Source organism: Anopheles funestus, chromosome 3RL, assembly GCF_943734845.2.
Source record: "Anopheles funestus chromosome 3RL, idAnoFuneDA-416_04, whole genome shotgun sequence".
Lineage (NCBI taxonomy): Eukaryota > Metazoa > Arthropoda > Insecta > Diptera > Culicidae > Anopheles > Anopheles funestus.
Window position 1 is genome coordinate 25,926,179 of NC_064599.1, and position 15,068 is coordinate 25,941,246.

The 15,068-nt window shown below is 43.1% G+C and overlaps 3 protein-coding genes across 3 annotated transcripts in view; 2 read left to right on the forward strand and 1 right to left on the reverse strand.

Moving 5' to 3' along the window:
• Positions 1–208: 208 nt before the first annotated feature.
• On the forward strand, positions 209–1,480 carry LOC125770529 (uncharacterized). The gene is made up of 3 exons (XM_049440236.1): positions 209–686; positions 772–869; positions 937–1,480. Exons 1-3 carry the CDS (start codon positions 490–492, stop codon positions 1,074–1,076), a joined length of 435 nt encoding a protein of 144 aa, XP_049296193.1. The 5' UTR covers positions 209–489; the 3' UTR covers positions 1,077–1,480.
• Positions 1,481–1,570: 90 nt separating this feature from the next.
• Positions 1,571–3,930, forward strand: LOC125770441 (U3 small nucleolar RNA-associated protein 4 homolog). The gene is made up of 2 exons (XM_049440069.1): positions 1,571–1,803; positions 1,873–3,930. Exons 1-2 carry the CDS (start codon positions 1,682–1,684, stop codon positions 3,818–3,820), a joined length of 2,070 nt encoding a protein of 689 aa, XP_049296026.1. The 5' UTR covers positions 1,571–1,681; the 3' UTR covers positions 3,821–3,930.
• A 1,569-nt stretch (positions 3,931–5,499) lies between these two features.
• The window catches only part of LOC125770483 (CYFIP-related Rac1 interactor B), a 29,385-nt gene continuing 19,816 nt past the window's right edge, over positions 5,500–15,068 (reverse strand). The window contains exons 3-5 of the mRNA XM_049440172.1: positions 8,440–8,703; positions 8,103–8,365; positions 5,500–8,018 (exon numbers count right to left, since the gene is read on the reverse strand). Coding sequence (XP_049296129.1) covers positions 7,754–8,018; positions 8,103–8,365; positions 8,440–8,703 — 792 coding nt within the window. The 3' untranslated portion in view covers positions 5,500–7,753. The remainder of the gene's footprint in view (positions 8,019–8,102; positions 8,366–8,439; positions 8,704–15,068) is intronic.

A 15,068-nucleotide genomic window follows, 5' to 3' on the forward strand; every position in this document is an offset into this window, starting at 1 on the left:
AATCAACAAAACTATAAATTATAAAAATAGTCTGACAAGTCTATTCCGAAAGACACAACTTTGAATATGATGCAACCTGGCATTAAACGCGTAAATACTGAAAACAATATCATGTATCATTGCCTCATATTCCGGGCCCCACAAGTGATGTTAATAAGCGGCTTAAATGATGGGAAGTTTAAATAAATCCCTCATGCTAATTACCTATAGACATTGCTTTGAAATATACGTGCTACAGTGTGTAGTAGCCCTGATCACTCGGTTTTCCGTGCACTGATCGCCAGCAGTGTGCAGTAACCTTGGTTTTGACAGTGTTCACTATGTGTCAATCGGATGGATGGGGACTCTGTTCATGCGTTTTATATCCTTTTTTAAAATTTTGCGAAGACGAAAGACGCACCGTGTTTTAGCGAGAATCCTTTCATACCACATCAGTACTTTGTTGCTCCGCAAGAGGTGATCAAAGTTTTCCTCGTTCATGACTCTGAAATGGGCGGAATATTACAAAAGTTTTTCAGTGGTTTAAGTCGGTCGCGCTTGTCTGGTTCGTGTGCTTCAAAAGAAATACGCGAGACGCTAGAATGCGAGATGGAAGAATCTGGAGTATCGAAGATTCCGGACACGGTAGTGGGGCTTTCAGCGCCAGCAACCATCCCAAGTGAAAAGAAGCAAAGGCTAGTTTCTAGGTATGGTGCTATGGTTGTTTATGTGGACCAATCAGGAAATGAATTATATCTGTGGATTTTGCTTTCTTTGGTGCTTTACAATCAGAAACATAGACGTACCGAAACCACCGAAAGCAGACCGTCGTGTTAACTATGACACCAAAATACGTGACTCAACGTTGCTGTATTACATGGAACATACAGGTAACTTTCATAACACAAAGTTGCGCTAATGGCCATTGTTACATTACACCATGTATGTGTATTCCAGCTATGAAGAAGAAAAATAAATCTCGCAGACGTGCGTACCGATCAGAAGGCTTGGGGACATTGGATTGGAATAGACCAACACATGTATGCGAAAAACAACGAAATAGTGACAGTCCAGATTTGATATTTCCAATGGATTAGCTATCACACATTCGGTTTATATATTTACTACTGTTATATATTTGCCTGCATCTGAACACTATAAATTTCAATTCAAATAAAAACGTTCTGAACTACCTATGATGAATAGTTGGGATCGAAAATACAACAAGTGTATCGGTGTTCAATGGCAGAGCAATGTTAGTAATATTTAGTTTTCTCAGGACGCAGCACGTGTGCTTTCTGGTTTTTTCTGGTCGCCATTGACATGGCCACTTCGAGAGAAGGATTTGCATCGGAGGATTTGCAAATGGGAGAGGGAATTTGCTTCACTAGTGCAGTGAGCCGAACCTGTACTGTTCCTACTGTTTTTTTATTCCATCCCTATCGTGCAATTGCTCAAAGGGGCCAAAGTTAACCAAACCCCAATAAATCCGAACCAAACCGAAAACCTTTGTACATACACGGATCGAGCCAAACGGTTTTTCTTTTTGGTTTGACAATTCAAACACGAGCTGTCAAAACGGTAAAGTTGACAAACGTCAGCTCGATACAACGCAAATCAAATCACAACACAAACACGTGCGCGTTTATTTGTACCATTTCGCTGGCTGCATGTAGCAATTCAAAGATAAAAACCGAACAATATGGTTTCAGCCGCATCGGACGCAGCGTGCCAGCTGCACAATGTGCAGTTCTACAATTTATTGCCACGTGCAATTGTGTGCTCATCGTTCGGTCAGGAAACAAAGAAGCTGGCACTTGCAAGGTAAGTTGCACGTGCTGTTAGCCGGTGAATCGTGAATGCTAACTAGTGGATCTGTCCGTTGTGTTGTAGGGATGATGGCACGATCGAAATTTGGAACATGGCAAATGCCCCATTCCTGGAAAAGACCATCCCCGGTGGCGAAGGAATATCGATCGAGGGGCTCGCCTGGGCCGGTAAACGTCTGTTCTCCGTGAGTCTCGCCGGAACACTAATCGAGTGGGACCTTGGCAAGGTACCGTACGCAAAACAGTCGATCCTGGTGACGGGTAATGCGGCCTGGTGTATCGACGTGAGCAAAGACGAGCGCCTACTGGCCGTTGGTACCGAAGGTGGCTACATCAATGTGTACCGGTTGGACAACGATGAGATAACGTACGAGCGCATTCTAGACAAGCAGCAAGGTCGGATTGTTTGCTGCAGTTTCGACCACAGTGGAGATTTTCTGGTGACCGGTTCGGCTGATGCCGTGCGCATTTGGGACGTACGGAACGGGCATGCCGTGCATAAGATGGCGATTGGTCGCGCAAGCAGCAAGCAGGAGACAACCGTGTGGGCGGTGTTGGTGCTGAAAGATTTCATCATCGTGTCGGCCGATTCGCGTGGCAAGCTGGTCGTGTACGACGGGCAGTTGGGTACCGTGCTAGAACAGCACGTTGTGTCGACGGCTGATCTGCTTTGCCTGGCCCACCAGGAGGATTACAATCAGATCTTCGTGGGTGGCGTCGAATCCACTATCCGTGTTTACGAACGTATGGACAAAAAAGGCTACAAAGGGGATAAAATATTGGTGCGAGCATACCAACGGCGAGGCCACACACACGACATCAAAACGATGTCCATCTACGGACGGAATCTGTTTTCGGGTGGACTCGATGGATCGCTTCTTGTTACGTCTTCGCCTCCGTTCAAGTTAGATACCTACTTCCCGTTGCTCCCGTCCCCGGCTTCCGTGGTGGCAACCGAGTGTCGGTTGATGCTGTTGAAGTACGTCGACTATTTGGAGGTTTGGACGCTGGCACCGCCCAACAAGCCTTCGCAGGGCGGAGACAAAGTGTTGCAGATTCGTAGCAAAAAAGACGAACACATCCTGTGTGCGGCGATCTCTCCCAACGGACGGTGGATCTTTTACTCGACGGAGCACACGGTTCGACTGTTCCGGTTCGATTACAACAGCCAAGAACCAACCAACTCGCAGCTACTGCGCGTACGAAATACACCGGAACATTTAGCGGTTTGCTACCGAGTTGACTTTACGCACGACTCCAAGGGATTGTTGCTGTATGATCGTACCGGTGACGCTGGTACGATCCAATACTTTAGCTGTACTGCGGATGAAAATGAGGAATGGGACCACAAACAGTCGATAGACGCTGGACGATGGCTGTCGGAAACGGTGCATCTGTCGACCGTTTCGAACTGTAACTCGTATCTGGTCTGTGCGGATTTAAGCAGCTCGATCGTTGTGTTCGAACGGACGGCGAAAAGCGCCAAGTGGAAACGTTCGATTTCGCTGCCCCGGTACCAGGTACCACCGACGGCCATCGCCATCCAGCCGGGTAAGACACGACTCGCCGTAGCGTTTCCCGACCACAAACTGTTCGTGTACGATTTCGACGAGCTAAAGTTTGTGTTTTCGACCTACATTAAACCTCCCGCCAGCGCCTATCCGGTCAGTGCGATTGTATTCGATCCACGGCACGAATCGGCGATGGTGCTGCAGAATGGTTCGAATATTGTGTCGCTCCGATTTGGTCCCGATATAGAGAACGAACTACAGCAACAGGAAGCGCACAATCATCAGTCCAAGAAACAGCGCCCAATGTCAAACGGTTCATCCCATGCAGATGGTGAGGAAAGTTTAAGGATGTACAAACTGCGGCTAGTGCGTGACGCATCCCGGCTGGTGTCGATTGAGTGGCTCGGCAAGAATGAACTAGTGGCAACCGAAGCGAATGCACTGTCGATGGTTGAACACTTACCGGCAGCGTTCCGGATGAAAAAATACGGAAAGACGTAAATATCATTATTGTAATGTACTAAAAATTAAAACCATATTCTAGCAATTTCGAACGAATCGGAAAATAAAACAAAGCATGGGAAGGTATGCATTTGTACCTGATGCACAACAGCGAATTTGTATAGATTGTTTGGAATTTTTGGTTTATTTCCTCTTCATCACCATCTCTAACGCTCCCGCGGGTTTGTTGCGTTTGTTTCACACGCGTTTCCACTCATGCAACTCGGCTCACATTCGCTACACATTCGTCCATACATTATCAATCTTTCCATTTGCACTCAAACTCTGCTGCATTTTGCTACAATTTGTTGTTCAATGTCTTCTGCCGGATTTCTCATTGTTCACCCGTTGTGTATTCGCGCTTTGAATTAGTATTGTTTCTTTTGTCTCTTAACTAGGTTATTTCATGGTTTGATGTTGGTTCGTGTATCTTAATGATCTTTGTAGCCTGTCCGCTGTCTATTTCCACATTTAGTAACTGTTTTCGATGCCAGGTTTGGTTTCTTCATTTTGTATGCACTTATAGCTGAAAGCATCTGTATTATGTTTTTCCTCTTCCGCGTCCTTTTTTTTCTTGATTATTCATAGCATTTTTCCTTTCCGATTACAGTAAGCTTGAATTACATTCTGTTACCTGTGTGTGTGTGTGTGTGTGTTTTTTTTTACAATAGTTTATCTACCTTTCGTACCTACAAGGTTTTGTGTTTAAAGTTATTTGCATAATTACTGTGTGCTTTTATACTTGTGTTGAACAAGTTTTGCACTACACATTCTCATCTGCCTGCGTCCTTCTTTTTCACACCATTTCTGAGCCTTTTCCAGTATGTGTAAATGTGTGTTTGTTTGCTTAATTTCGTTGCATAACGATAACAATACCAAAACGGATCGAACAGGACAGGTGTGGGACATTCCTTTTTTGAACATATCATGAACAGAAACGATCCGTTGTAACTCAGGAACTCTTTCGCGACGGTGAGATATACTAATCTCACGTGTACCGTGGGTTAAGCCGAATAATCTCTTGCTTGATTGTTTACGAAATTGGAATTAGCTATCGGTTCACAGATAGTGAAAAAAAATGTTTTTTTTCTTCTTTAAATAGAAACCACATTAAACCGCATTGATACTACATAAAGGCATTCATCCGATAGGTCCTTAACTAATTGCAGTATGAAAAACAGTCCTTTGGTTGTAACTTCCAAATAGTCTTCTCTATAATTCTTGATTAGTTTCCAATGTTCGAAGTGAAAATGGGGAACGTTCGATATATTACGTTTTTAGCTTAATTCGTGGCATTTTTGTTTCAGGAGCGTTCAGGATACTCAAGGACAAGAAATACCGCAGGCAACTTCCTTTACTTTGCACTGGTTTTAACTATCTTTTGAGAAGTTGTCGATCTCTTTTCGCCCTGAGCGATTTGTCTCGGGAATAGCCAATTGTGTTCAAACAAAAGTGTTAAAATTGTTTGGAAACATTGGCAAAACACCATCCATAGCATAAAGCCACGAGTTAAGTTAAAGATCGTATGTATAATAAATTGTTTTCGCGGTTGTTCTCGTTCTAGTAAGCTAGTAATTTTGTATCGAATCAGCTAATTCGGTTGATTCGAATTTTGCTAAATTTAGTGTGTTTTTTCTGATCGATTAACAACGATGGACAAAAAGTTTTTTTCAAGATGATATAAAGAAAGCAATAAAATTTTAGCTACAACTGAATTCGTTAAACCAATAAAAACGTTACATTCAACGCATAAGTAGTTTCGTTTGTCGCTAGAGAGTAGTTTGTTCTGCTAACAGCTTTTTTCGCTTTTTGCGCATATGCTTTGTGCTTATTATTATCTTCCATCATCTGTTGGGGGTTTTGTGTTTGTTCTTGGATCTTCTTGTGATGTGTGTTTTATACACCTTTACTCATGATTATTTCACCCTTATGTTACATTTTCCAAATTTACGGTAACAACGTTTGGTATTACATTTTCTGTTTTTGCAATAAATTTCGGTTTCCTTGCTTTCTTGTTAAAACGCTATGTTTTATGCCGTTGTAAAATAGTAGAACACATCTGAATCTGTGGCAGCAGCAGTGTATAGTAGTAGTAGTTTTGAATCAAAACTTTTGATAGATTTCGTTTTTCTTCTTTCGTTTGTGTGGATGTAAAAACAAAACCCGTTGTTAATCCACCTGGTGATACCGAGAGGAGTTCAATTTTCCTTCCGTTAATTATGCGCGCAGATGAATTTTGCGCGTGTAAGATGTATAACGGAGAAAATTGTGTTAAAGCTATTGGCGCGCGTTCTGTGATCGCAACAATACCCTCCTTTCCGGTGGAAAGTTCCCCCAATTAACTTTTCCGGTAGTGAACTACTTAACACTGATTGAACCGATGTTGATGATAATTTAGTTTTAGATATTAACTAACGCAATAACACAACCGTGCGCGTTCGCTCTCGTCATCACTTATCGAATGTTGTACGCAGAACAAGATTAATACCGTGCATGATTTTTGTTCGCTTTTGGTTTCAAAAAATCAGACCGTTTGATGAAAATTTACTGTTTCAACCAACCAACAATGTTGCGCAATACTAATGCTAACAAATGTTGTTCAACACACTAAACAAAACGCCTGTGAGTGTTATCGGTTTATATTGGGGTCTGCCGTGTGTTACTCATCAGAACGAAACAAACGACACCGTTTGTTCACGTTTGAGGGTGTGCATTAATGCGCGCGTTTACTAAATAAATGTCCTAGAATTCACTCGCTCGCAGCGTCAGCAGAACACTGTTGCACTAAGTTTGTGAAGCAGCGTTTGCGCCTCATCGGAACTAGCTGTTTTCTCACTTCCGTTTTGTTTTCTTATCACACGTTACATATTTATTTATTTGTTGCTAAACCGTCATCCATTTCTGCTATCCATATCTACCATCCAAACAGCACTCACTTTCTGCACAGCTCAGCCCCTTTATCATACATATACAATTTATAAAGGTGCGCGCTATTAAATGATTTCTGCTTTCTTTAATTACTTTATCCAAGATATACTTAAATGCCTAGCAGATGGATATATTTTTATACGTTTGTTCGTTTTTAAATTACTAAAAAAAAATCTTTGTTTCTCTTTCCGCACGTTCCATCTTATCTTTCGTTACCCTTTCCCGCTCGGGTCTCTATAGTGTAGTGCTGTGTATAGCCAAACAGGAGATAAAAAGGAAACAGAAAGACAAAAATAAAACATTATCTAATCTTCCAAATCCTTATTTTCCGGCATAATCAGTGTTCTTCCTACCGTAGAACAGTAATAACGTATAGAATAAGCTAAATTGTTCGTTCTTAAACTACAGTGCAGTGATTCAAAATTAAAACAAATTCAAAGAAGATAACAAACGAAAGCAATAAGCACTAAAACAGCTTTTTTTTGTATGCTAAAGTAGAACAAAACAATGATAAAGTAGAACGTAAATTTAAGGTATTGTTTCTAAGAGCTGATAGCTCAATAGTTTAGTGTTTGGAAAAGAGGAATAATAAGTGAAAACTATAAGTAGATTGTTCTAGGCATGTGCGTTTGTGTGTATGTGTATGTAGTTAGCATGTGTCTCTCTTCATGGAAAAGTGTATAATTATGTGTAATATATTGGTAAAATATTTATAATCCGACTGTGTTTACCTTCTTCCGCCTGCTAGACACCCACACACCGAATTGGCAAAACAAAAGCCCTTTCCCCATTATTAGCCCCACACAACAAAAGCACTTTGCACGTTTCTAATGTTTCAGTTTTCACGAGCCTGCCGGTGATACACGTTTCCTAATTGTTCACACTTTTGTTTTGCTAATGGTAAACGTAGATATCCGTCGATAATAGTAGCGTTATAATAGTAGTACGTGCTATTATGGGGCTGGTGGTGGTGGTGGTGGTGGTGATATCTACCAACGGGTCGTTTTAGGCAGCAAGCAGATTTCGAATGTTTTTCGGTGTGTTGTCCTCGTTCAGGTGTTTCGTTGTGTAGCGGAGCGCATTTAGCAAGGGTTCCGCTTTAACGGCCGGCTGTGCCTGTAGCAACCGCACGCAACCCTTAACGTCTACGTGAGCGCCACGTGCGAACGCTCCGACCGGATGGACGTGATCGTACAGTATCACCAGCCCGACCATTACTCGCAGCAGCAGCAGATGTGTTTCTTCCCGCTCGATTTGTGCCAATAGTTTACTGGAAAACAATAAAAGGGGAAAAAGGGAAACAGTTAAAATGATTCGGCATGTACATATCTAGCACCTCGCAACGTTCACTTACGGGTTTTCGAGCATCCGTAGACAAACTTTCGCCATCGTGCCAAGCGTTTCGGTCGTATTATCAACGTTGTCAGAGTTATCCTGAACGAACTTCGATGTCGCTTCGCTGAGCACCTTGAGCATAGGGGTTGCGTGTGCATAGAACAGCGACATTCGGTTCGCCAGCTCCGTACTGATGATCATCTCGTTCGTCTGGTCTAGCCGCTGCCGGCTGGCGATGCGTCTATAGTAACTAAAATCGTTCTGAATCGCCGGTGTTTTCATCTAAAAACCGATGCAAAAGGCAAATGAAAGATTGTTCCACGTGAATTCTAACCCATCGTGCGATCCCGCCTTACCTTGTACTCGTCAAACTTCAGCACAAACTCCAAAATCTCGGCCAGCTGTTTTACGAGTGCCTGCTGTGTTTCCAGGTGCTGTGTAGGGTTAAGCCGACCACCCACCAGCTGTCCCAGCAGCTTCGGCACGATCCGTTCCAGCTCGAGGGAATGTTCGTAGCAGCGCTTCAGCTTCTCCACCAGCGGTATCACAATGTTCCAGGCCTTTTCTTGACATTCCGGTGACGGATCGGCAATCGCTTCCCGAATTTCCTTGCCAGCACCCTACGAATGAAAACGAACGAATGAAGATTTGTAATGATTTTAATCGAACAATTGAGCTTAGAAATGAGATGAAAATGAGCAAAAAAAAGTGGAGTTTTGATTACAACATTCAATCACGCTATTTCTGAGGTAGTTTCTAAGATTTTTGCGATCGCATGTGGAATTGAAACAACTTGCCGTAGAAGGTTACGTTATGACGACGCTAACGGGGGCGTGATAGTAATGATCAAACAGAAACAATCGGAATGCCGTACGATCATCACCTCAAGACGGGTTCTGGCGCACCCACTTACTGTTGTTTTAGGAAATATAATTATCTCTCGTTTAAGTCTTTCCCATATAGTTTCCAGGAATCTTTAGTAGAATTTTTCTTCACGATTGGACATTATGGGGCAGAAAGATTCATTAAAATCTGACTTAACTAAAGCTCTAAATACAACCCCAACGCAAAAAATCAGTTCCCTGTCCACTGCAAACAACCCACTCATTGATTCAGCAGTTTTGAGCTCCATCTTACTGTCCATCAACATTCGACGGACAAGGTATTCGTGTCCATGGTTCGATCACTTTCCTTAAAAAGGTAATGATGTCGTTCGCTGCAGACGAGCAAATGCGCCAGCGCCGAACTGCCTCCACGTGCTTTATGCTGTTCTCCCCAACAGTATTAATATGTGTCCATAATCGAAATAAATAAATCCGCCCATTTATCTTCCATTTGGAACGAGACCGGTGTGGTGTATGTGGGTTTTTTTGGGTTCAAAAATATTGGAAACGATCTCTTGGCATATGATCAACCAGAGTTCAATACAAAAGCTCGTGAGTGTCGCGAACCCAGCGTTCAGTTGGTGTATAGCCCACTAACCTTGACTTTAATCGTTTTGCTACCCCAACTGTACACGCACGAACAGATTGTAGGGCGCTTATCATTACTACCGCCGTCGGTCATGCGTTTTGCCTGCTGCTCATTGACTTCACTAAAAGGCCGGATAGTTTGCGTGTATTCGCGTTGAGTCGCGTTCGCTGTTGGATCAACATATCACCCTTGTCTCATGTCTATCAGCCCCACTGTCAGGGCTGTCGAATCGCAAACACTATCGGTGTGTGTACGAAAGACGCTTATACATCCGCGGACCGTTTCCAGTCAACAGCGTTTCCCCATTTTACTTCAGACATCCGGCTGCATGTTGGGGAGATTGACGAGCCAATGCCTTTTTCGGGGCCAGATAACGCTTGCCGTTTTTTTCAACGAACGCAGTGCAACGGGTTTGTGTGTGTCTAAAGCTGTGTTAAGTTTATCATACCATTTTAACCCTCAGAAGGCGCTTTGGAGTGATACTAAAAAGAAAGATACTAATGCTAGTTCTATCTGTACGAGAGAAATAAACTTTCCTCCCTGATACATTGAAGGGTTCATAGTAAAATCAAGACACATATACGAAATTGGTGCCCAATAGCAAAAGAGAGCCATAGCTCAGTTTGTTTTCCGCTACCGTCATAATATGCTGGCGCGCATAAATTATCGCGCTACCGTACTCAGCGCGAATGATTGACCGTGTCTAAACATTATGTTTTCGGACACGGGGAAAGGCAGTACGGCAGCAGAAACCGGTGAGAAACCGGATGAATCATTTGAGGAGCTGTGTCGTGTTTTTTTTGCTGCTTTTTGATATTCTCTTTATTGGCGAATATACACACGTACCCGCTGATGGTGATTAGATATTTGTTCTGGAGTATTTATGCATCATCGAATGGCTTTATTTTTCATTTTTTACATCTATAATTAGGAATTAACTATTTAAGAGTATAATACTACTTTAACTGAAGCTTTTAGCAAAAGATTTCCGGCTTACTTTCGATATCGATCACTCGATCTTTTCCTGTTTCGTAATACAATTACAGAGATCAAGTGATTGATCGTTGAAACGAGGTTTGAAAAGTACATCACTTAATGGTGAATTGAAGATTTTGGAACAACCAACTGCCCAACGTCAACACGACTTAAATGCTTCCCCCTTCTCTATTCGTGCCGGGATGCTTTCGCGCTCGGGGCAAAACATTTACGCCGTCCCCCTCCCCCCATCGTCTTGTAGCGTGACGACCGTGTCAGGAAAGAAATTTCACAGCATCTTCTGAGGCCGTGGCACCGAAGAGGGTCCTCACAAAACTAGAAGTTCATCGTTCCGTTTACACCTTTTGGGAAGGAGAAAAAAAAACCGGGAGACTGCTGGCTGGACTGGCTGTAAAATGGGGTTTGACGTCTGAAGTTGGTTCTTCGTTTGCTCACACTCACTCACAAGATGGTGGTGCAATCAACCGGTTAATAGGCCACAATCTGCTGTCAACCTGGGTGATGATGGGATGTGCGAGGAACCGTTTATTTCTTGTTAATTTTATTTTAGGGTTGAAAAATAACGAGCTGCTGCAGGAAATTTAGCGAACTCTGTTCGAGAGTGTTGTCGTTTTGGGTGGGTTTTAAAGAAACGCAGAGACACTAATGGAAAATTTCACATTAATTTACACTAAATTAATGAAATAATGATCGCGTTAAACTGGAAAAGGTTTGAGAAGCATATCCTTCAGGTTTCTGGAGAGTGTTAAATTGACGAAAGCTTTAATGTACAGCGCAGGCATGCTTACGGTTGGAATGAAAAGGCTTCATTTGAAATAATAATGGCTTGAAATTCTATGCGGTAAAATCCAAGCTCTTAATTTCTGAACAATCTGATGTGGTGAATAAAGAATTTGCTTCATCGTTTGGTTGCTGTTCGGCAAGTGTCTCGGCAATTGCAACAGTCACACGTTTCGCACACACCAGCCGTAAATAGGATTGGAACTTGCAAACTACCTGTACATTCATGTCCCTGATCCTGATCCCCTATACGCATCCCGCATGAATGTTGGATGTTTCGTGTAGTGACGCTCATTCATTACGAAATTTTCAGCCTTTCAGCTGCTCTCCCAAGCTTAAAAAGCAGAAGAGTGTAAAATGCATCCACAAGAGGTTATTGCGCTTTACTAAATAATGACTCGAAACCCGGAAAAGGGAAGACAAACTGAATTCGCATCCTTTTTTAAACGTATCTTGCGTATCTGAGCCTTCAGTACGTGGCGCACTTCACAACACGGTGAGCGATCCAACAACTTTTCATTTGCTAGGGGTGAAAAACCCCTAACACCGCGTCAAAGCGTTATCCTTAATGTCGCCTGTAACTGGGTTGACGAGATGGAACGCATCCGGTTTGCAAGTGCTCTAGCAAAGGATGGGACATTTTATGGTTTCTGTGTGTTTCGCTGGAAACGTTAAAATAGGACACAGTATGATGTGCCTTTGGGATCTCGAGACGATAACGGTTACCCATCTCGCGGACCTCCAACGTGTCATGTACCGCGTTTTATCGCGCTACGAATAAATGCCGCCCCGAATGGTCTAACAAATGAATCCTCGGGCGGTTGTTAAACAAATGCTTCTATCGTCATGGTACGAAAAAAAAATGAAACTGCAAAGTTTTGTATTGAATAAAGGTGTAACGCCGGTAGCGACGTTTAGCCGCCCTTCCTTACAGAAGCAACCTGGGGGCGCTGTTGAAATTCTAAACTCCTCTTATCGCTTCGCCGGTCTTCCATTTCAAACTGTAAACTGGTTTAGTATGCCGCACTATCGTGAAAGTAAGCAAAAAGATAAGAAACAGAAGGTAGTAAAACAAAAAAATCTTGCCACGCCTGAAACGGTAGGGAAAGATTCCCTATCTACATGCATTTTATTCATAATCTTTTCTGCGTTCCATTATCGGAGTGTTCTATCTGCTCCGGGAGTTTGCAGAACGATTCTCGCTAAACTAATGTGTGTTGGGTGGGTCAGTTGATGTAGAGCAAAAAAGAAGGAACCAGTAACATAAATTTCTTTCCCCCCCCTTGTACGGATGGTTGATTTTGGGCACCAACCCGGCGTGGTTTGATTTGCTTCCAGAGCCACAGACGACTTTTCCGATTGCATGCTTCGGAGAAATTAAGCTACGAAGACATAAAACGCAACAAAAAACAAAAAAAATCACACAAACGGTTCTACCAGATTCGATACACGGGTTAATACCGCAATCGTTACCAACGATCGTGTCGAGAAATGATTGATAAATAGATTCTGCTAGACTTCACACATAGACCACACGATACTACGATTACCATTTGCAGCAAAATATTCCCCCAGTGCCACGGCAGGTAGAACTCTTCCTCGATTGATTCCTTTCGCTACGGTGGCGGAACAGGAAACGATCGCGACCAACCGAACGGAACCACGTACAGCGAGTGAAATGTTGCCTTTTTTTTGTTCATTCTTCTCCACTTCATGCCACGAACTGCGCGTTTACGCTTCACGAACTTCCTGTGGGGCTAGCGCCCGCCAACACGGGAGGGAGTCTCGTACGTAATCGGATTAGGTAAATTGTTTATGCGATACCGTTCGATGATTTGAGCCCTGTTCAACCAACTGGCTTACCCCCCGCCGCAAGCAAAGCCTTCGTTGGGGAGTTGTGCTAATTACCTTAGCGAAACGAATTGCCCATGCAAAACGGTACCACCTCCCTCACCCCAATAGGGCATCCGCGCGTATGTTCAAGGGATTTCGTTTCGAGTGCTTTTTAAGGTGCGTTTGTGTGGATAGTGGCCATGCTACATTATGTATCAACTAAACTGTCTTATTACTTTCCATGATTTGTTATCCAATCTTCGGTCGTAACTTTTGCAGTACGCATTAATTTCTTTTTTTTTACCTGTGAATCCAGCAACGAAGTTTGAGGTCCGGTTTTTTTGAGAATCCTTATCAACTGTATCTTGCTGGGTAGCTAAATTATTAGCAGCAATATCTTTGCTATTTTGAGTGCTGATTGCCTATCCAAGCAGTAACATAAATCACTACCGGTACGGTACATCGTATAATTATGCCACAAAGTTTGTCATTCTGCCAAGAAACATCATCACCACGCCTGTCACTGACATCTTTAAATTCCTCAATTAAAAACCATCCCCAAAAGTGTCGCATACGCTAATGGTTGCTTGCGCTTCCTCCTCAAAGCGATTAAATCACCACCGAACGTGAGCGGAGGAGCGCGCAAGAAGCATGTGTATTAATAAATCTTATCGTCTTCTCAGTGAAAAGAACAAGCATCACCCAGGTCTGCTTGACACGTGGCAACCACTGTTCTTCGTTTGTCTGTTAGGACTCCCGGTGCATTTTGTGTCCCGATTGCGCTGTGATGCATGTATATTGTTATAGGGCAAATGATTGCATTCTATACACGCGCCGAACGATGCCTCTGGTGCGCTCCGCCAGCGCTTCTTGGATTTTTGGATTGTTCTTTCCTTTCCGTTTTGCTTGTTTCGTTACGACCTGATGATGGGCACCTAATGGGGGACGAATGGGAGTATGGAATGCAAGTATAGATGCAATAAGAATCACTGCAAAATTGGTACACATTAATGATGTACGCGTCAGCGAATGGATCGGAGTGCCAACGTACCAGAGCAACACCGTGGCAGGATACATAATTAATTATTTAATCAACATGCATAGGCCGGACCACGGGGTGTAGCGAACTGCACTTTCATGCATCTCGCAGCATGACAGCGAAAGAATGTGGGCAAGATGGGAGCCACCTTTCTAGCCGTTGATGAGTATGCAGTCGAGCATGAAAATAAATCAGCACCGCATGAAGGCGTTGCACTTCAAAGTGGCACAGAGAACAAGCGAAAAAAAAACCCAAGTCATACACGCCTGGACGAGTAAAAATGACTTCAGCAGAACATCGTAAAGTGTAGTAGGAGGACTAGTAGTAGGATGTGTTTTTACCCGATCAACGCAATGGCAACGGGAAAACGGGAGATAACTGGATACTAACGCGGCTCAGCCACATGGGAGAACTCCACCGAAGCATGCTGATTGATTGATTGGTCAGAAAATCAATTGAATGCCTGAGCGAGATTTGTGTGCGATGAGCTTCTGATCTTGCCCAGCTGCTGGCAGATGAATTAAAGCTCTCAAACGACAGTAGCAATGCTCGATCACAAATCAAACTGACGTACAGGAGGAGGACATGGGACAGCTGTTTTCCTTGAAGCGAAACATGCTAGTGGAGGTGTTGATGAGGAATACTAGCCTTCCGTTTTGTACCTTGATGTCAGGTTCACCAAGCTGGATATATATTTATAGGCACAGAGTTCTTATGCAATATTTGGAGCTATTTCTACTTCAAAGTTTAGTAAATGGTTTGTTCTTTTAGGAGTATCTATAAGAGGATATTGATCTCCCTTAAGTAAGATCCTTTATGAACAATCTACTAAAAGCATGGTGTTATATTTCCTGGTTATTACTA